Genomic DNA, 19,660 nt, shown 5'->3' on the forward strand with positions numbered 1-19,660 from the left:
CGGGGCAGTGCACACCAGGACCCTTTGCCTCAGGGTTCACATGAAGTTCCCACAGGCCCACCCCAGGGCAGTCAAGGTGTGGTCCAGAGATTAAAGAAGGAAAGACCCTGAGAAAGGATGGCAGTAGATGCCTGCCCCACCCGCTACCCTAGGACCCTCTAAGCAGAGCCCAGCCCAGCCAAGTGGTAGTTAGGTCATGCCTTCTAACCCAGGGCAGACGCAGAAGGTGGAGTTCCACAAGCTCTGCAGCAAGTTCCCACGAGGCCACGTGGCCCAGAGCCTGTGAACTTCGTGCATTTAGAGCTAAGGTGTTCCCCCCAGATGGTTGTGGATGGGGCTTGGGCAGCCAACATCATGCTTCCTGAGACTCTCTCCTTCCCTGGACTCTGGCTGGGGCTCTTACCTGGTCTGGCACAAGCCTTCCACTCCCCCAACTCACCTGTCCTTCCTGAAAGTCAGGCCCTGGGCTCCAGGCCGTGGGTGCCAGTCGCAACCCTGCCCTGGCCTTAGACTGGGGGCAGCTGCTGGAGGCTCAGAGCAGAGAGGAAAGGACGATGAAGGGCATCCATTCAGGAAGCTTCCCAGCGGTCAGTTCTGCCAGCAGAAACGCCAGCCAGAGAGCTGAATTGCCAGCAACAGACAGTTGGATGGAACTCTGGAGCCCATTAAGAGCAGGGGCTGCGAAGTGATCATAGTGAGAAGATATTAAAGGAATTCATCATGTCTCTAAAATGAGCGTCCTTAGCACAGAGGTAGCTCCTTCTGTTGTCACCCTCCCCAGCGTAGCTCATGCCCCCTTGCACCCGGGAAGGGCGCCGCAGCTTGCCCTGTCCCTGCTTTAGCTCCTTGAGGTGGGTGGACAGTGGCTTCTGCATCTGGGTGGCTCACCCAAGGTCACCAGCCAGGTCCCTTTGGGACTGTCAGGCAAGTTCAGCCGCCAGTGTCAGTTTTCATTTAGGGGAGACAGGCCTATATATTCTCATTGGCACAGGAAGCCTAGTACATATATACACTTGAGAAAAAGGCAGAAAGAGGCTGGAGGCTTCTGGGTGTGGTCATTTCCTTCTGCTGAAGTTCAGGGTGGCAGAGGGGCACATCTGTCCGGCGGCCGGGCAGGAGAGTCCAGTGGACTTTTCCCGAACACCTAACTGGGCCCAGATGGTGCTGCCAGCTGGAGCTGGGGTTCTCTCTCCAGGATCTGGAGTGGATAGACCTGTTGCGTTGATTTAATAGCAAGTTCTCCTGGAAGAACCCTGGGACTCTGCCCCCATGGCACACTAAACCGGACTCCATTGCTCCCTATGGCAGCTGTGTGCAGGCATGGAGTGGGGGAGGGGAGTTTCCTCCTTGGTCCCTTCAGCAGCTGTGAGGGCCGAGGGCCAAGAACTCTCACCCTGTTTGGGGGTGCTGGTCCTTGGGGCCCCTGTACCCCAGTGCTCTAGACCTCATCATTCCACCACCTTCCCAAAGGAGAGGGGCACCCTCTCCCCCGCTATACACATCAAGAAACTAAGGCTGAGACACGCTGGAAGTCTAGAAAGGCAGAAGGGCTCCAGTCCTGCAGGAGCCCACGGTCTCTGCAGCTAGATTCTACCTCCTTCCTGCCTAAGGACCCCAAGGGCTTAGCAGCCTCAACTTTCTCAGGTCACGCTCCCAGAACCTGAGAGGTTCGCACCTGCCTCCCAGCCCCAGCAGCAGAGAGATGGATGGTCCCATCAGGGTGAGGGGCACTGGCCCAGGCCACCCCAAGAGCAGGAAGGGACAGGTGTGGGACAGCCCAAAAGAGAGGGGGAGGAAGGGATCTGCTCCAAAGAGTGCCTCTCTCCTAGGGCTGGGGGCTCAGGGTGAGTGGGCAGCTACCCCCCTGGAGCCCAGGCCCCAAGGGGCTCCTCCAAGCAGGTAGCAAGCAGGTGTGCAGCCCCACTTCCCCAGCAGTGCCTGCATGTGGGCCTGATGGCGCCTGGCCCATTCTGGGTCTGTGAAGGACAGATGGCTTGATTCAGGGACTTCAGGCAGGGTGCTGGCTCATGACTCAGTGAGAGGGTGGTGGAAACTGAGGCCCCCCTCTGCCCCTCATACCCAGTGCCATGTGGGCGTCCTCATGCCCTCATCAGAAATGGAGGAGGGATATCCCCACCCCACCTCCCGACTTCTCTGTGTCGCATGACATACCCGTCCTGGGTGGCAGGCAGAGTTGGCACAAAGAGGCAAATTACCCGCACCTCCCCCACCAGCTGCTCCCAGGGACCTGACCCCACACGGTCAAGTCATATCAGACAGTCCCTGGCACCAGGAACCTCTGAGCAGGACAGAATTAAGAGAACGGACTGGGGACAGATACCCTTGGGTTGAAATTCCGGCTCCACCGCTCAAAAGCTTTAAGACCCTGAGCTGATTCCTTAACCAGTCTGAGCCTCATCTGTTTCCTCATCTGTAAAATGAGAATAATAACAGTATAGTACTTCTGTCCCAGGGTGGTTGTGAAGACTTGAGTGATGACACGTGTAAATAGCTTAGCATGGGGCCTGGCCCACCTGAAGCATTCAGTAATCGGCAGGCATTATTATTACTATTATTAGAGAAGGGCAGTCATCCAGAGAAAGGACGCTGAGGAAGCTTTTCAAGTCACAGAGCAGAAAGGTGCCAGGAAAGGATAATGTGTTTGTGTTTCTAAACCACAAGTTGATCTGTATCTTTCCTCTTTGGCCCTAACCCGGGTTCTCAGCCCTGGCTGTAGGTACTCAGATGTTACAACAGGCCCCAAGAGCCACAGGCTGAGAGCCAGGCAGTGCCTGCCCTGCCCATGTGCCCTCTCTGACAGCCTCCCAGACCAGAGCTGGCAGAGCTCCGAGCGCCATTGCCCACAGTGAAATGCCACTTCTCAGTGCCCCTGTCCAGCACTCCTGCCCAATTTGTGCAATGGCAGTGCGTGGACAACGCCCTTGACCAGAAGGCCTATGCCAGCTGCCAAGGCTCTTCAAAGGAGGGTGTGCCTGGTCCCTCTCCCTGCACTTGGCACGGCAACCTGGGAATAGGCCAGAAGGAGGCATGTGGATGCTGGAGGAGAAGCTGTCTCTAGACCGTCCCTGCCACTTCCTGAACTGTTCTGCCCCCTCCTCCTGGGCAGGGCCGAGTTGGGTGTGGATCAGAAGAAGATGGAGACGGGGGTGGGGGGAGAGTCACACACAGAAATTAATCACTCAGGACCCATTCTGCACATCCCAGCCATTCCAATATGCAGACGGTCATCCAACCCTCTGCAGCCGACCCGCCGTAGACCCACCTGGAAGGGCAGAAATGTGGGGTTGTGATGCACCCAAGAGGCCCCCTACTCTAGTCTGGTATGCACTATGGGAACCTTTTCTCTAGCATATCTGACTGACAGTTATCTGCTTCTTGAATACATTCAGGGATGGGGGATTCATTACCTCCTCAGTCAGTCTTATTTGGGAGTCCTGTCTCTCTCAAGGCACCAAATGCCATTGCAGCTCTCAAAGGTGAGAGGCCCCCAAGGTACCCTAGACTCTCTCCCTTTGGGGTAAGGAGGGGACTGGGTGTGTAGCCTTTTTGGGATACCCAAGCCTGAATTAAACCAAATTAACTACCGTTCATTTCTGATAATATTCTAATGTTCACACTTTATTGTAGTGTAACAGTTCAAAAGTACTGCTTGGAGCCGTGGTTCTGGTATATAAGGTATTTGTATCGAAAGGAAATAATTCATGTGTGTCGGTAAAAAATAATTGAGGGTGTTGATTCTAGGTTCAATAAAGTAATGCATTTCATTCTAGCTTTGGTTCTTGGTTCATTTCAAATCCTCAGCAGCCAATTCCCATACCCACCCCCCAACCCAGCACAACCTCCTTCCCATAGCCAGCGCGTCTCCACCTGGCATCACCATGCCTTCCCCGGGAGGCTGAGGACATCAGGGCTTTGGATGCAGCCAGGCAGGGTGCAGGCCTGTTTGGGGTAGTGAATTCCCACTGGCCACCTCAGCTCTGTTTGGTGGGAGCCTAGAGTAAACTGTGCATAAGCAATTGAGCCTATAATGCAAATTCTTTATCCATAAATTGCACTGATATGTCTAAAGAATCAGTGAATAAAAACAATACATGGCAATAGTGACCTCAGTACCTAAAGTTTGAGGTGACCAACAATGACAGAAATTCCTCCACTTCCTCCTTCGGGGCAGCCATCTGAGGTCTAGATATACTGAATTTCCATGCCAGACTCCCCTCAGCACTCGGGTGGACACAGCCCTCCCTGGGGACCTGGAAGTCTTCCCACTTCCTTGTTTGGGGAAGAGACAGATGGCCCCTGCCCTCCTCCACAACATATAAACACAGGAGAAACCACCCTCCAATCCAGAAGCAGGGCAAAGGGCAGCCCAGAGTGAGCCACTTGGGACAGCCATCCTAATCCTAGGCCAGGACACTGCTGGGGACAGCTAGGAGATGCTGACTCTGGAACCGTGCCTTATCCTCTGTTTGCAGGTGCAGGGCTCCTGGAAGCTTTCTTTTCCTAGAGGTCCCTTACAATCCTGAGGCCCGAGGGCTCTCAGTACTGATCAGGGTCTGACAAGGGCATTGGAATCTCTTTAAATCCCACTTTTCTGCCTGCACAAGGGGGCTAACCCAAGACAGCCGTAGGGCCTTGAGCGCGATGGGACAGGATAGGCCAAGGTGGTAGGTTTCAGGATTCCAGCCGGGCTCTCCAGGGTGGGCGGGCGGGACGCGCCGCCCGAGTGTGCGTCGGCAGTGCAAATTAAGGAGCTAATTACACAGAGGCGCTCGGCGGACAGTCCAGGTCAGGCCTCTAGGCCGCAGCCCAGGGTCCGAGGGGCCACGTGTACGTCACAGCGGGCGGCCGGGGCCAGCACCGGAAGGCAAAGGGCCGGCGGGAGCCGGAGCCGAGCGGGTAGGGGGAAAGGGTTGAGAAAGGGGGTGCCCCTCGGGCAGGGAGGCTCCTGGCCGCGGCCCCTGCGCCCCTCGGCGGCTTTTCCCTGGCTCTGCGTTCGCGGCGTCCTACCTGAGGCCACACCCCGAAATCAAACTCGCGGCAGGTGAAGCCGGCGCTGCACAAACATGTAAGCGCGGCCTCCCCCCGTCGTTCTCGGAGCCTCCCGGCGGAGGGCGGGCCGGGCTCCCGCGGCCTCTCCCAGAGCTCCGGGCGCTTCCCGCTCGGCAGGTGGGTGCCCCGACCACCGGGGTGCTGCAAGCCCTGCCCGGGTAGGGGCCGGGGCGGGGAACAGGCCTCCCCTCACGCGCGGCTCCCGGTTCTCGGGTGTTAATTCCCCGAAGTGCGGGGCCGCCGGCGCGGGCCGAGGGAAGTCGGCGGCGCCGGCAGCGGACCTCGCTCCGCGTGGGCGCCCGGCCCTCGCGCCCAGGCTGGCGGGGGGCTTCGTCCCAGAGGGCGCCTCACTCGGGCGGCCGAGGCGGGGCCGGTGGCCGCGCTGGGTCGGAGCTAGGAGAGCAGAGTGGCCGGCAGCGCTGAGCCCGCTGTCCCCTCGTCCCCGTGCGCCCTGCGCGGAGCCCGCCGCCTCCGCTGCTCGCTCGCACCTGAGAAGGTGGCTCAGCCGGAGGCGGGCGGCTGGGGGTGGGGGGCGGGGGCGCGGGTTCCCAATGCTCTGGATTCCGGCCAGTCGCGAAATCCGCGGGGACACTTACTACATCGGCCACAATGAATTTCTGACCTGTTTCCACCCAGGCCTCGGAGGACCGGCCCGCGAAGGTCCCCAGTTCCCTCTCCTCGGTGCCTGAGAGCTCTGCCCACTGAAGAGTGAGGAGTCCGGAGAAAGAGGAGGCAGGGAAGGCGGCCCGGAGGTGAGTAGCCCTGGGAGGGTGTCCAGGGGCCTCTCGGGACCTCCGTGAAGGACAGGCCGGGACAGTGGGCGGGCAGGTGGCCCTCCTGGGCTGCCCCGTTCTCGGTACTGTTAGGCAGTGGTCCCTACTAGGTGCCATTTCTCAGTCCTTAGTGGATGTGTCTTGTTACTTCACCCGCCTCGGCCCACTGGAGGCGCGCACGGCTTCAAATGCCCCGCCCTGGCTCCTGGCCTAGCCTCCGCCTGTCCTCCCGTCCGCTGCCGGTCAGGGGCGAGGCAGTGTCACCAAGGCCAGTGCACTAAATTCTTGTTTGGGAAAGAGGCTCCCAAACAGGAAGGGCAGAAGCAGGCCCAGCGTCCGTGTCGAGCAGACCAGGAGGCAGCCCCAGCCAGAGGTGCTGCTGGGCAGATCCCAGCCTGCCGTCAGCTCATTCCCCAGCTGCCCAACCTGCTAAAATCTCTCCAGCTTTGCCCACACCCAGTGAGTGGCATCCACCCCGGGAGCGAGATGCTGCTGGGAGCACCAAGGGCTAAGACATGAGGAGTTCCCAGGGTGTAGTCTGTGTTTTCTGTATCTTGCCCCATTCTGGTACGAGCTCTCCTCAGGCCATATATAGGACAGGGGTAGAGAACACATTTGGAACCAGAAAGAGCTGGGTTCGAATTCTGACATTTTGCCTTTGATTCCTTAAGCAAGTTTCTTTACTTCTCTCCCAACTTTAATGTCCTTATCTATAACATGGGGGTGATCATGCCTTCCTCATAGGGCAGTTGTGAGAAGTCACAATGATAACTGATAAAGGAGAACAGCCCCAGCAGGAGGCTATCTGCCTAGCCTCCAGTTTTGGGAAAGGTTAAGCTCCCCGAGCCCTCCTCTCTGGGAGAACTTTGAGAATGGTCTGGCTGTGTGGCAAGAGATTGTGGAGGACATTAGAGCAAAGCAATGGGAATAAAGTAACGGCAGAGGGTCTGTGCAGGGTGGGTAGTAAGGTGGCCCCAGAGAAGGGGCCATTTCTGGAAGGGAATCCCACTTTGGAAGCAGAAACAGCAGCGTGCTCTGGACACATCACACAGCTTCATCTGTCCATAGGTGACCCTGGACACACTGTTACCACCTGTGCAGCCTGGGGCAGAGAGAGAGACTCTGGCTTGAGGCTTCCAGTCCTATCTCTGCCCAGAGTAGTTGTGTGACCTGGGGCAGGTCATTTGACTTCTCTGGGTGCGCTAGGCATGGTGCAAGAGCTTGGAGCTTGGATTTGATTCCCAGCTGCACACTCACCATATCAGACAATTACTTCTCTCTCAGCCTCAGTTTCTTCACCTGTAAAATTAAGCTCATAAAACCTACCTCGTAGAGTCGTGACCATTAAATGCAGTAATGAAAAGCGCCTAGTACAGTGTCTGACACATGCGAGGCACTTTATACACGTGTATGTGTAGCTTCCCTTTCTCAGCTCCTCCTTCCTCTCCCCAGTCACTTGCCATTCTTAAAACGCACCCAGTAAAACAGGTTTGGCCCATGTCACTGCAGTATTGTGAACTTGGAGTGAGGAGGGGAACAATATAGTGATACAGAAGGTTAAGGGCTGTGAAAACATAATCTTTTTGTGACTAGGGGACTTAATCCTGTGACTTGGGGACTCTGGAGATTCTTTCTGGCTAGGCACTGAGGGCTCTGTGATGAGGTCTCGAGCCTCTATATGTGGAAGCTGTTGAAAATCTGGGGTAGGCTTCCCTGGTGGCGCAGTGGTTGGGAGTCCACCTGCCGATGCAGGGTACGCAGGTTCGTGCCCCGGTCCGGGAAGATCCCACATGCCGCGGAGCGGCTGGGCCCGTGAGCCATGGCCGCTGAGCCTGCGCGTCCAGAGCCTCTGCTCTGCAATGGGAGAGGCCACAACAGTGAGAGGCCCGCGTACCGCAAAAAAAAAGAAAAAAAAAAAGAAAATCTGGGGTAGTGAAGAGGTGGCTGGCCTGCAGCTCTCCCAGTCTTCACTCCTCCCTTGGAGATTATGCCATGCCCAGGAAACCCCAGTGCTGCGGACTGGGGAAGCGGTTAGGATTCCAAGTACAGTGAACAGAGGTCAGAGGGCTGCTCTGGCTTGAGCCGCTGCCGGGCGGCGGCAGCACAGCACTTGCAGGCTGGAGCTGGGCCCAAAAGGCAGGCCTGAGTCAACATTGACCTTCCCTAGCTGGCCAGCCTAGCTCTTCGGCCTCTCATTCAGCTGGAGTGTTGACACAAGTGATTGAATGAGACTTATTATCATATTCTTTTCAACAACAGCCCCATTATCTTTCCCCTGGGGATTCACTGGGACCTGTAGTGTGGGAATGACAACAAGGGTGGGGAGCCCGGACATTTTGGCGTGTTCTGTGCACAGTGCCCCCGGCCCTGCACACTCAGCTTCTCTCTGGGCCACTGGAGTGTGTCAGAAGGACCTCAGGGTACTGCTCTACATCCCGGGGATGCTCCACACTTCCACACAGCGGCCCTGGGAAGGTCTTAAGTAGTGCCTGTGGGCAGTGGCAGTAAGGGCCACAGCCTGGGTCTAGGCCCCATCCACCCTACAGGGGACAACTGGGCAGAAGAGCAAATGAAATTCTCTTCAGGCCCTTCCCCTGGTATATTTCTAGGGGACAGGAAGAGTGCTGGGGTGCCACCTCTCATGTCACGTGAAGAGGGCAGATGGCAGGCCTGGACCCCTGGTGGAAGCTGAGGGAGGACAGAGCTCAGCCCCACATGAAGGATGAGCTGTGAGGGGACAGAGAGACAGAGGGCAGGGGCCTCCGAAAGGGGGAGGAGCCCCCCATCACTGAATTCATTGGAGCAAGGTGAGAAGGGCGTGGACCAGCTCCTGTCGGGAATGCCACCGAGGGATTGAAAATTGGGCAGGGGCGAAGGGGAGGCCATACCCCATCAGTAAGTCCCACAGGTGGGTGGTGCAGGTCAGGATGGGGTCTGGCAACATCTATTTGGAAAAGCCAGCTAAACTGCACGAGAGCAAGGATTTTGTTTTGTTCACCATGGTCCCCAGAGCCTGGAGCAGAGCAGATGCACAGCAAATTAATTTATCAAATAAGTGAATGAATAATATAATTTCATATTTAAACTAACTCCAGAAACTAAAATTTGAGAAAGATCTTCCTGGCTGATGAGAATATTCCAATGAAAGACTGGCTTCTGTCCAGGATATTCTCAACCAGGGGCCTTCGAGGCACATTCCTTTTCACGGAAAGGTGTGGGATGTCAGTTCCCAAAGGGCATTATGAAGAGGTTGGGCAGCAGACCTCGGGGTGGAAGGGCCCAGCTCTGGAGGTGGCAGGGTCCTCCATCAGCCCCTCTGTGACTGGATGGTGGCAGTAGTGGGGGTACCTTTGTAAGTGCTCTAGGACTCAGGGGCTTACCTCTATCTCGATGTCACAGAGCGTCTTGCGTGGGTCTGAGAATGACAGGCTGGGGTGGTGGAAGGTGACAGCTAACTGCAGCCTTGTTCACATCTGGATCAGACTAACAGGGGTCTTCCCCTTCTTTGCTGCTCCACTTGGGCCAATCACTTAATCTCTCTGAACAAGGATTTTCTCATCTGCATAATGGGTACAGTCATAGGCCCACCTCCCCGGCTTGCAGCGAGGATTCTGTGCGTAAAATGCTCAGCCCAGAGCCTGGTGCTTATACTAGGCACTCCCTGAGTGACAATTACAAAAAATACCCAAAACAGCCCCTCCAACTAGGACAGATGCTGTTTCTTTCCTCACTGTACCTGGAGACGCTGGCAGAAGTGAATAAGTCCATGCCCCTGTTGGCCCCGGAAACGCTGAGGCTTAGAAAGGAAGAGTGGGCCAGGATCACAAGCGGAACTCAGGAACGCCACGCCCCAGGTCCACGCTGAGCCCGCACTCAGCCCTGACAAGCCGACGGTGCCTCCCTCAAGGGGGGCATAGGCATGCACCCCACTCTCACTCTCTGGCCCTCAGAGGGAGCAGGGCCCCAGGTGCAGCTGCCTTCTCTCTTCCCACTCATCTGGAAATGGAGGGGAATCCCACCAGCCTCATCCTAACAGACAGTTTACATCCCAGAACTCACACAGCCGACCAAATCCTCCTCCCCTCAGAGTGGCTGCAAGCTCCTTCAGACTTGCTGTCTGGAAACCACCTTCCCAGCCTGTAGGGCGTTCTTGTGAATCCCTTCAGTGGGCTGAGTGTCCTTTCCTTGAAAGGAATTCGATGTGTGGGAACAGCCAAAACTCACTGGAAGCCGGATCTAGGCGGCAAGGCAACCTCGTTGGACACCAGCTCTTCTGGTGAAAAGCAGAGGCCACAGGTTAGGAAAACACTTGATGCTGGCCCAAGATGGGCCCCAAAATTGATTCCCAGGAGGACTTCTGAAAGTCCTGGAGCACATCTATAACAGGCGGTTTCACTTCCAAGGGTCTGCCTCAAATGGCAGTGCTCACTGGAAAGTCTGTGCTCTGGTTTGAGGTTTAAGTGCAGACTCATTTCTCCATGGTTCTGGTTGGGGAACCAACAGCTTGGTGGCCCTGGAGCCCCAGGCCCTGGCGGACGGATGTTTCCTCCCCAAGAGGAAAAGCAGTTTGAGGGGGTGACCCACCCAGCACAGCTATCTGCTGTCCCTGTTGTAGACCCTGGACCAGCTGAGCCACAGTGCCTGGTCTGGGGGCCCTCACCACCCAGACCCCATGGTACGGTGGGACACTAGCACAGGCCTGCCGGTTGCCTGACTTGAGGCTGAGACCCTACTGAGGGGACGTGGACCTGTGCTGGAGAAAATACCCTCCTGCTGTTTCTGCAGCTCTTTCCATGTGTGCCAGGCCCTGACATCACAGCTGCCAAGGCGAGCTCCTTAGAACACCCCACCACCACCACTGCAGGGCAAAAAAAAACAGACAGACAAGCCCTGGTTCCAAACAAAGTAAGGGTCAGACTGCAAGTCAAGACAGCGCCAGTCTCCCTTGGCCTCTGACTCACAGATCAGCCCAGGAAAGAACCTAGCAATCTTGATTGAGGGAGCTGGCCCGGGCCCATCCCCTTCTACACAGACTGCCCAGCCCCCTTCCTGTTCACAGAGACCCCTGGGAAGGAGATTAACAATAGCCCGAGTCCCTCTGAGTGGGCATGGTGGACGGAGCAGGGCTTTGGAACCAGATCTGGGTTTAAACGCCAACTCGGTCATTTCCTGGTTCTGTGACCCTGGGTAAGTTATTCAGCCTCCCTGAGCCTCATCTGGATTTGTGGCTAATAATAATAGCTCCTACCTCCCAGGCTTGTTGTGAGGATTAAATTAGTTGGTGCTTGGAAAGGGCCTAGCAGGTAGCATGTAGCTCAAGAAAAGTTACTTCCCTTTCTCTCTGGAGTCTCCTGCTCCTCTGACATGATAGTCCCACCCCTCAGTGACCCCAGGCCTGTGGCTCCCTGAACTCTCCCACCACCTCCACCCTCAGTTTTACTGGGTGTGACAGCATTTCCTCCAGAAGTCTCTGCCAGGAACTGACCTGCTCCCCATCTGCCAGGCTCTGGCTGGAGGAAGCAGCCTCAGCAGGAGCTGTGCCGCGGGGGGGTGGGGGGGGAGGCTTCCTTCTAAAGCTGGTTGGGGCAGGGCTCTCCCCTCCCCTCCCCTCCCCTCCCCAGTGATGGGCATCCTTCTCTGGTCCAGTCATGGGCCAGCCTGCTGGCTGGAAGGTGATGTCCTCGGCCATTCTCAGAAGAGGAATGTTCAAAGCATTCCTCGGTCGTAAAGGTGCATCCCAGCCTGAGAAAGATTCCTCAGCACCTCCCCCCACTGCATTGAAGGGACTCGGGAAGCGGAGGTCCCCCTGAGCCAGAGCTGGCGCCCTGCCTCTGCCCATTTCTACTTCAGTGGCCATGGCCCACATCATTTCTGTCAGGCTAGGCAGAAGGAAAGGCAGGGACTGGCTCTCTGAAGGAACAGCATCCTCCTTCCTCCTCCAGAGTACCTTCTTTAGGGAAAGCTCTTTCACTAGGTGAGTGGAGTGTGGATGCAAAGAGGTGGTGCTTCTCGGATGGCAGTTTTAAAGGCGGGCATGGCCTGATTTGATTTAACCTCACGGCTGACTCAGCACCCCCTCTCCCTCAGCCCCGAGGTCCTTGGGCTTGTCAGAAGGCGGGAAACTGGGTGAAAGATGGAGACCTAGGAATGGCAAGTGAGGGCCCCTCTCTGGGCATTCGTGTGTATGTCCAGGACATGGAGCTGGAGAGATGCAGGGGATGCTTGGGTCTCAGGTGACTGACACCCAGTGACCTGGCAACATCGGATACTTAAGCGGGTGAGTATCTCTTAGGAAACTCAGTGCTCGTGGATCACTCTTCTCTTTCTTTAAAAATATTTTGTTTTCTTTAGAAAGGCAGCCCATCATCTTTAAGGAAAGTTCAGAAGAGTAGAAAGATGGGGTAGGAGGAAGTCACCTGGAACCCCACCAGTCAGACACAACAACAATGAATATGTTGCTGTATTTCCTTCAAATATTCATTATATTCATACTGCATTTACAAATTAGTCTAGGTGAAATCTTTAGAAAGAATTTCCTACTCCTAACCTAGGCCTGCTTTGGACAAAGAAAACCTTGATAGTTTAATTTGTCCTCGGGACCCATGGGTGTGGATAGGTTTGGGCCCCAGCAGGTCAGGGGCTCCAGGAAAGCCCATCAAATTTGGGCTCACCACAGTCACTCACAGCAGACCTGGGGCAGGGGATGGCCAGACCAGGGGTTACCCTCTCTCCTGCCCCCCACCATCACTCCCACCAGCTTCATTATTTTTACCTTTCACATTTAGATCCAGTTAGTTTGGGGGTAGGATATGAATTCATTTTTCCAGACTCCTTTTTTTTTTCATATGGATATCTAATTGCTTCACCTACATTTATGGAAAAGATCATCTGTTCCCTACCATACTGCAGTGTCACCTTGTCATAAATTAAGTGACCTTACGCGAGTGGGTCTATTTCTAGATTCTTTTCTGTTCCACTGGCCTCCTCATCAGTCTTTGTGCCAATTTCACACTGTATTAATTGTGGTTGCTTTATAATAAATCTTGATATCTAGTAGTGTAACCCTCCAACTTTGTTCTTCAAGATTGATTTGACTCTTCCTGATTCTTTATGTTTCTCTGTACATTTTGGAATCAGTTTGTCAATTTCTACCAAAAGAAGTATGCTGGGATTTTGATTGCCATAACTCTGTAGGTTAATTAGGGAATAATTGATATCTTTATAATATTGAGGCTTCCAATCTATGAACATTCTTTATCATCTTTAATGTTTGATATTTTTCAACGTAGAGACCTTGCGCATCTTTGATTCGATTTATTCCTAGGTATCTGATATTTTTCATGTAAAGTGGGAAAGGGTGTCTGAGGGGTTTTTCCCTAATAACACTTCTGACAGCAAATGAGAGGGTTTTTCTCCTCCTGAGATCATTTATCCAATTCTCTGACACCAACCGGGTGTTCAACAATTCAGTTTGATTCTGACACTAACTACCTGGATTAGCACAGACTCCTCAGGCTCAGCCCCACAAACTGCCCCCCACCTTGGACTCAGGTTCCAAGGCCCAGGTCCCCGTACCTCTGACCAGCTGGCTAATAATTGAGGTTCCCACGACCCCCTCCTCACATTTGATAATTTGCTAGGATGGCTTGTGGAAGTCAGGAAGGCACTCTACTATTACCAGTTCATTAAGATGCAACTTAGGAACACCCAAATGGAAGAGATGCATAACGCCTAGGGCAGGGTATGGGGGAAGGGTGCAGAGCTTCCATGCCCTCCCCAGACGCGTCGCCCTCTCAGGACCTTGAGGCGTGCACCAGCCCTGAATCCTCTCTCTGAGGGGTTTTTATGGAGGTTTCATTAAGTAGGCACAATTGATTAAATCATTGGTTATTGATGATTAACTCAATCTCCAGCCCCTCTTCCCTCCCCAGAGGTGGGAATGGGGAGGCTGAAAGTTCCAACACTCTTGTCACTCTGGGGATTCCAAGAGGTTTAAGAGCTCTGTGCCAGGAATAGGGGGCAGGGTGTGGGGTGTACAAAGACCAAACGTCTATTTCCCATTGTACCACAGCATCTTTTTTTAAATTTCATTTTCTATTTGTTTGTTGCTGGTATGCAAGAATACAATTTTTTTTATATTGACCTTGAATTGGGGACTTCTAAAATTCACATTTAATCCCCAAAGTTTGTATGTAGATTTTTCTATGTACACAGTCATATTGTCCCAGGCAGTGTTGGCCTCACCATGGTTTTGGGCAAGTCCTGGCAGCCTCCCTTTAGGTGTGGATTTCCCGCTAGCTAAGTGGCTGGCTCTGATTTCTAAATCTCTACTCCCCCTCCCCCAAAGGCTGAGCTCAGTTCATTGCTTCTGTCAGCTCCCTACCTCCCCTGTAACCCCTGGATCCTAGGACTCTGCACTGTCCTTCTTTCTCCTCAGGCCCTTCCTGCTGCCTGTGGGAAGAACTTATTCTGGAATTGCTGTTAGGGTGGACTCAGGAGGGGCATCCCAGAGTCATGTAGACCATTTGCTAAAGATGCTTTGCAGGAACTTCCCTGGCAGTCCAATGGTTAAGATTCCATGCTTCCACTGCAGGGGGCGAGGGTTCCACTGATCCCTGGTCAGGGAACTAAGATCCCGCATGCTGCGGTACAGCCAAAAACAAAAAAACGAAAAAAAAAACAAAAACAAAAAAGATGCTTTCCCCGTGCATTCCTGCAGCAAACGCTGGGCCTTTGGGTGCGGCCGGGGAGTTGGGGCCAGGGATGTTCTGGTGGGGAGAGAGGGAAGTATTAGCCACCTGTTTTGCAACTCTAGGCTGTGTCCCTACACCTCCAGAAGGGTTTACAGAGTGGGGAGGAGAGTGAAACCATCAGCTGAGCTAATCCAGAGATAGAGGGTCTGTCAGGACAGAATTGCAGAACTGAGACTCTTCTGTAGCCAAAGACAACAGGGAGGAGGTCAGGCTTTACCAAGCCACGAAGAGTCTATGTCGTGGAGCGGTGACGAGGGCCCCAGAACAAGAAATCAGGAATGACCACTGCCAGGTGACTCCGAGAGGACAGGAGTTGGGCATCACTCCCAGGCTTGGATCTGCTCACCTTCTGATGTCTGCAGGGACCTGAGCTGAGAGACAGGATGCACGGAGACGTAACATAGCAAGAGAAACAGCCCCTTTTTCCTGGGAATTCGCTCACTTAACACTCCCTAAACTCTGTGCATTATTTTTTATTAACCCCATTCTATAGATGAAAACACTGAGGCTCAAATCATTAAGGTAGCTCGCTCAAAGTCTCCCCAAATTAGTGGAAGACTCCCTGCAACTCACCTGTAACTCAAACAGTTATATTTCATCCCAAAGTCCTTGGTCCTTGGGGCTCCTGCACATGTGGCTTTGCCTGGTGGGAATGTTGGTAGATTTCCTGAACCTCAAGGTCCCCAAAAGTGGCTGCCATTCCAAGAGGTATGACATGGATTCAGATTGATTCATGCTTGGTGGATGCCTAGTGGAGAGACTTGGCTCTTTGAGCCCCCTGCCTTCCCGAGTGGCACCAGCTGCCTCCCAGATCTGTGACCTGCTCCAGAACCTGTGAATGTGACCAGGAAAATTCTCCCTCTGGAGCAGGAAAAAACAGAGAGTGCCATGGCACAGATCTATCCAGTTCTGTAGATAGATGAGTGATCCAAGCATTCAATTCAAGAAACACACATGTCTTGTCGAAACAAACCTAGAAGTGACTTTTCCAGCTGACACAAGAGCCCACTGAGTGTCCTTAGCTCCCATCGCCCCACACAAATGCACTGAGCTATTCTGAGCCACTTCAAATACAATAGCATTCTAGTGGGTACCCCCAACCCTGTCTTCCATGTGGTCCCAGCCCAGGGCTCCCTGAAGGTGAGGCCAGAGCAGCACTTTGGAAGAGTCACTTTGCCTCCTGGGTCTCCAGTCTCCCTCTCTCAGATCTGCGTGCCGGTGTCACTCAGAGCTGTTGTTAGAGCTTAATAGGGCCTAAGGCAAACCCAAACCAGCAAGGCAAGGGATGGAGGTTTGACTGCAGGTGATGTTTTGTACAATCAGAGTTCTGAGACCAGAGAGAAGGGGACCCAGAGGGAGGTGGGCTCTCTCTTCCTGGAGAGCTTTTCCCCTAAGATAGCTGCCCTCACCCACCCCAGCAGTGCCCTTAGCTCAGGGCCTTTCCAGAATTAGGGCCGAGCACCTGGGGACCATAAGGGCCCTTTTAGTTTGGTCCCTGATGGGGCAACAGGTCTCTGAATCAGCAGCTTGACTTTTTATGAAGTTGTATGTCACATTAGCAGTTTTTGGTTTTGAACCATCCTGGGACAAACCCGAGTTGACTGTGTTATAAAAGAAACAAACAAACAAACAAAACCCTTTAACGAACAATTGGATTCAATTTGCTAATTTTGTTTAGGATTTTCATTTATGTTCAGAATTGAAATTGGTTCAAATTTTCCTTTCCTTTTACTATTTTTTTAAATTTATTGATTTTTGGCTGCGTTGGGTCTTCGTTGCTGCACGTGGGCTTTCTCTAGTTGCTGCAAGCAGGGGCTACTCTGTTGCAGTGCGCGGGCTTCTCATTGCAGCGGTTTCTCTTGTTGCAGAGCACGGGCTCTAGGTGCGCAGGCTTCAGTAGTTGTTGCTCGCGGACTCTAGAGCTCAGGCTCAGTAGCTGTGGCGCACGGGCTTAGTTGCTCCGCGGCATGTGGGATCTTCCCGGGCCAGGGATCGAACCCGTGTCCCCTGCATTGGCAGGCAGATTCGTAACCACTGTGCCACCAGGGGCCTTCCTTGTACTATTCTGATCTGGTTTAAGAATCAAGATCATACTTCATAAAATGAGTTTGCCAGCTTTCCTCCCTCTTCCCCACCCCCCTTTTAATTCTTCGACGGTGGAATGTTATTTGTCATGGGCTTTGGATCTTATAAATACACACCCCCCGGGTCTGCCTCCTCAGCAGGGGACTTAGCGCAGATGAGAAGACAGACACCTCTTTTCCTCCTTTGTAGTCTGTGTTGGCTTATTTATGGGGCTTTTGCTGCTTCTGGGACTGCTCTGCAGGGAGCTAGCCATTTCCCTGAGGGAGTAGGCCTGAGAGGTGGGCCGGTGCAGGGGGTTGAAGTGGGGGAGGGAGTCTGGGGCCCCAGTACCCACTGCGGCCACCTGTCCTTCCCGGGGCCAGGCTCCTGTGAAGCCCCCTCTGGAACTCAGTCTGACCCTCCCCATGCAGGCACCATGTTCCGCAAGAAGAAAAAGAAACGCCCTGAGATCTCGGCCCCACAGAATTTCCAGCACCGCGTCCACACCTCCTTCGACCCCAAAGAAGGCAAGTTCGTGGGCCTCCCCCCACAATGGCAGAACATCCTGGACACACTGCGGCGACCCAAGCCCGTGGTGGACCCTTCACGCATCACCCGGGTGCAGCTCCAGCCCATGAAGGTGAGGCGGGCATCAGGGATGGCGGAGGGGGAGGATTCAGACCATCCCCCTTCACAGAGGGCTGCTGGCAAGACCACACAGGCACCTGAAGAACCACCTGATTTATCAGCTATCAGTTAGCCAGGATGTCTTCACTCCCTGCTAATCAGCCTCTCGTTCTCTCCCTGGGTGACCCAGGGAGGAGGATCCTGGGGAGTCCCTCTCCACAGGGTGGTAGGGTTGCCAGATTTAGCAAATAAAAATACAGGATGCCCAATACAATGTGAGTTTCAGATAACAAATAATCTTTAAGTATGTCCCATGCAAAATTTGGACCTGCAGCCCCTGTGGGGCTGGGGGCTGTCACAGACCCAGGGGATTAAGTTGTGTGGGTCAGGAGGGGTTGATGCAAGAGCCTGATAGGGGTTGGGGTCAGGGCCCTGTCAGGGTTTGGAGGCCACAAAGCCATTATGTGTGGAGGAGAGCCCTGGACTGGTGCATGTCCCCTGGAGGGCCACACACAGACAGAGCTGGAGAACGGCAGCGGGCCCCAGGCAGGGCCTGCAGTCTCCCCAGCTCCCGAAGCTCAGCTGCCGGCACCATCAGGCACGCTGGATTGAACGCCATGGCTACTCACCTGTCTGCCCTGCTAGACTGTGGGCCGGTGAAAATGAGGCTTCTCCCTGTATCCGTCCGCCAGCACAGGGCTGGCCCACCGTGGGCCCTGGGTAGGGGCTGAAAAATTAAGAATAGACGGATGACACAGCAAGGGAGGTCCATGGTGCTCCTCCCCAAGGCCCCCCAGGGAGGCTCTCTGACCTGGTCCCCGCCCAGCGCCCCCTCCCTGCCATGACAGGAGGCTCACCACGCTCTTCCCCCTCCCCTGCAGACAGTGGTGCGGGGCAGCGCGGCGCCCATGGACGGCTACATCTCGGGGCTGCTCAACGATATCCAGAAGTTGTCAGTCATCAGCTCCAACACCCTGCGCGGCCGCAGCCCCACCAGCCGGCGGCGGGCACAGTCCCTGGGGCTGCTAGGGGATGAGCAGTGGGCCGCCAACTCGGACATGTACTTGCAGAGCCCCCAGTCTGAGCACAGGGACCCCCATGGCCTCTACCTCAGCTGCAACGGGGCCGCACCAGCAGGGCGCAGGCATGTGCCATGGCCCGAGCCACAGAGCCCGCGGGTCCTGCCCAGTGGGCTGGCCACCAAGGCACAGTCCCTGGGCCCCACCGAGTTCCAGGGCGCCCCGCAGCGCTGCCTGCAGAGCTCCCCAACCGGCACCTCGGCCTCCACGGCTGCGGGCAGGCGGGGGCCCACGACTGCCGGGCATGGCTCTGAGGAGGCCCGGCCACAGTCCTGCCTGGTGGGCTCGGCTGCAGGCAGGCCGGGGGGGGAGGGCAGCCCCAGCCCCAAGACCCCGGAGAGCAGCCTGAAGCGCAGGCTGTTCCGAAGCATGTTCCTGTCCGCTCCTGCCGCCGCCCCTCCAAGCAGCAGCAAGCCAGGCCCTCCACCACAGAGCAAGGTAGGTCAGGTCGCGGCCTCCGCCGGGGCCACTCTCGACAGGGCAGGGGGCCTGGCCCGGCAGCATCCACTGGGGACACAGGCCCTGCCCGGCCTTCCCCACCTACACGGTCGGACTGGGGAAAGCGTGAGGTAAACAGATCGTCAGCTGAGGATTCTACCCTGAACCAGCTGAGCCCTAGCGCTCCGAAGGCTTGGCACGTGTGAGTCAGATGTTGCAAGCCAGGTCATTTTCCGGGGGCCTCTGCGGGGCTGTGGTACGCCTCAGCTGACATTCCTGCCCTCTGGGGTGTATCTAGGCGGACCACACGGGGAGGCAGGCACCCCTGAAAAAGCAGCACCTTTAACCACAAGCCCAGACCCTCCCCTGCCCCCAGTGCCCAGCGACCCCACCCAGGCTCCAGCCTCGGGGGGCGGGGAGGGGGGACAGGGTCTCTCTGGCTCCCTTTTCTGATCTTTTTTCTGCCTGGACCCCCAGCTTGTCCCAGTGCTCGCCGGAGGTCATACACAGCCTCTCTGTGCTGCTTCTCCCAGAGGTTTATGTTACCCCTTCTCTAGTGAGGATTCTTCCCTCCCTCCCTCCCTTCCTCCCTCCCTCCCTTCCTTCCTTCCTTCCTTCCTTCCCTTTTTCTAGTAGTTCTTGCTTTGTGTGACATTCCTGTAGTTATTTATTCTCATACTGTGTGTCATATGAAAAGCTAGAGGATTGAATTTGCCTGGGTCTGGGAGCAACAGGAGAGCTGACTTTTGGCGTGTGACAGCCTCAAATGCATATATTTTTCTTGTAAAAAAGGAAACAGTGAAGGGAGCCCTAATGGTGACATCTTTGGGCAGGCCCAGAACTTTTGCTTCTTACG

At 55.0% G+C, this 19,660-nt stretch overlaps 1 protein-coding gene across 10 annotated transcripts in view; it reads left to right on the forward strand.

Moving 5' to 3' along the window:
* PAK6 (p21 (RAC1) activated kinase 6) overlaps positions 1-19,660 on the forward strand; it is a 34,657-nt gene that overhangs the window by 5,132 nt on the left and 9,865 nt on the right. For 4 of the 10 annotated variants that reach the window (XM_060147063.1, XM_060147102.1, XM_060147074.1 and 1 more), the window contains 3 exons: positions 5,707-5,822; positions 17,092-17,300; positions 18,169-18,804. In XM_060147063.1, coding sequence (XP_060003046.1) covers positions 17,097-17,300; positions 18,169-18,804 — 840 coding nt within the window. In that variant the 5' untranslated portion in view covers positions 5,707-5,822; positions 17,092-17,096. Of the gene's footprint in view, positions 1-5,043; positions 5,229-5,334; positions 5,567-5,706; positions 5,823-11,970; positions 12,121-14,781; positions 14,992-17,091; positions 17,301-18,168; positions 18,805-19,660 lie in introns of those variants that run through there. The other 6 variants (XM_060147108.1, XM_060147081.1, XM_060147066.1 and 3 more) reach the window with 6 other exon arrangements.

The sequence above is a fragment of the Lagenorhynchus albirostris genome, chromosome 1 (genome assembly GCF_949774975.1).
Source record: "Lagenorhynchus albirostris chromosome 1, mLagAlb1.1, whole genome shotgun sequence".
Lineage (NCBI taxonomy): Eukaryota > Metazoa > Chordata > Mammalia > Artiodactyla > Delphinidae > Lagenorhynchus > Lagenorhynchus albirostris.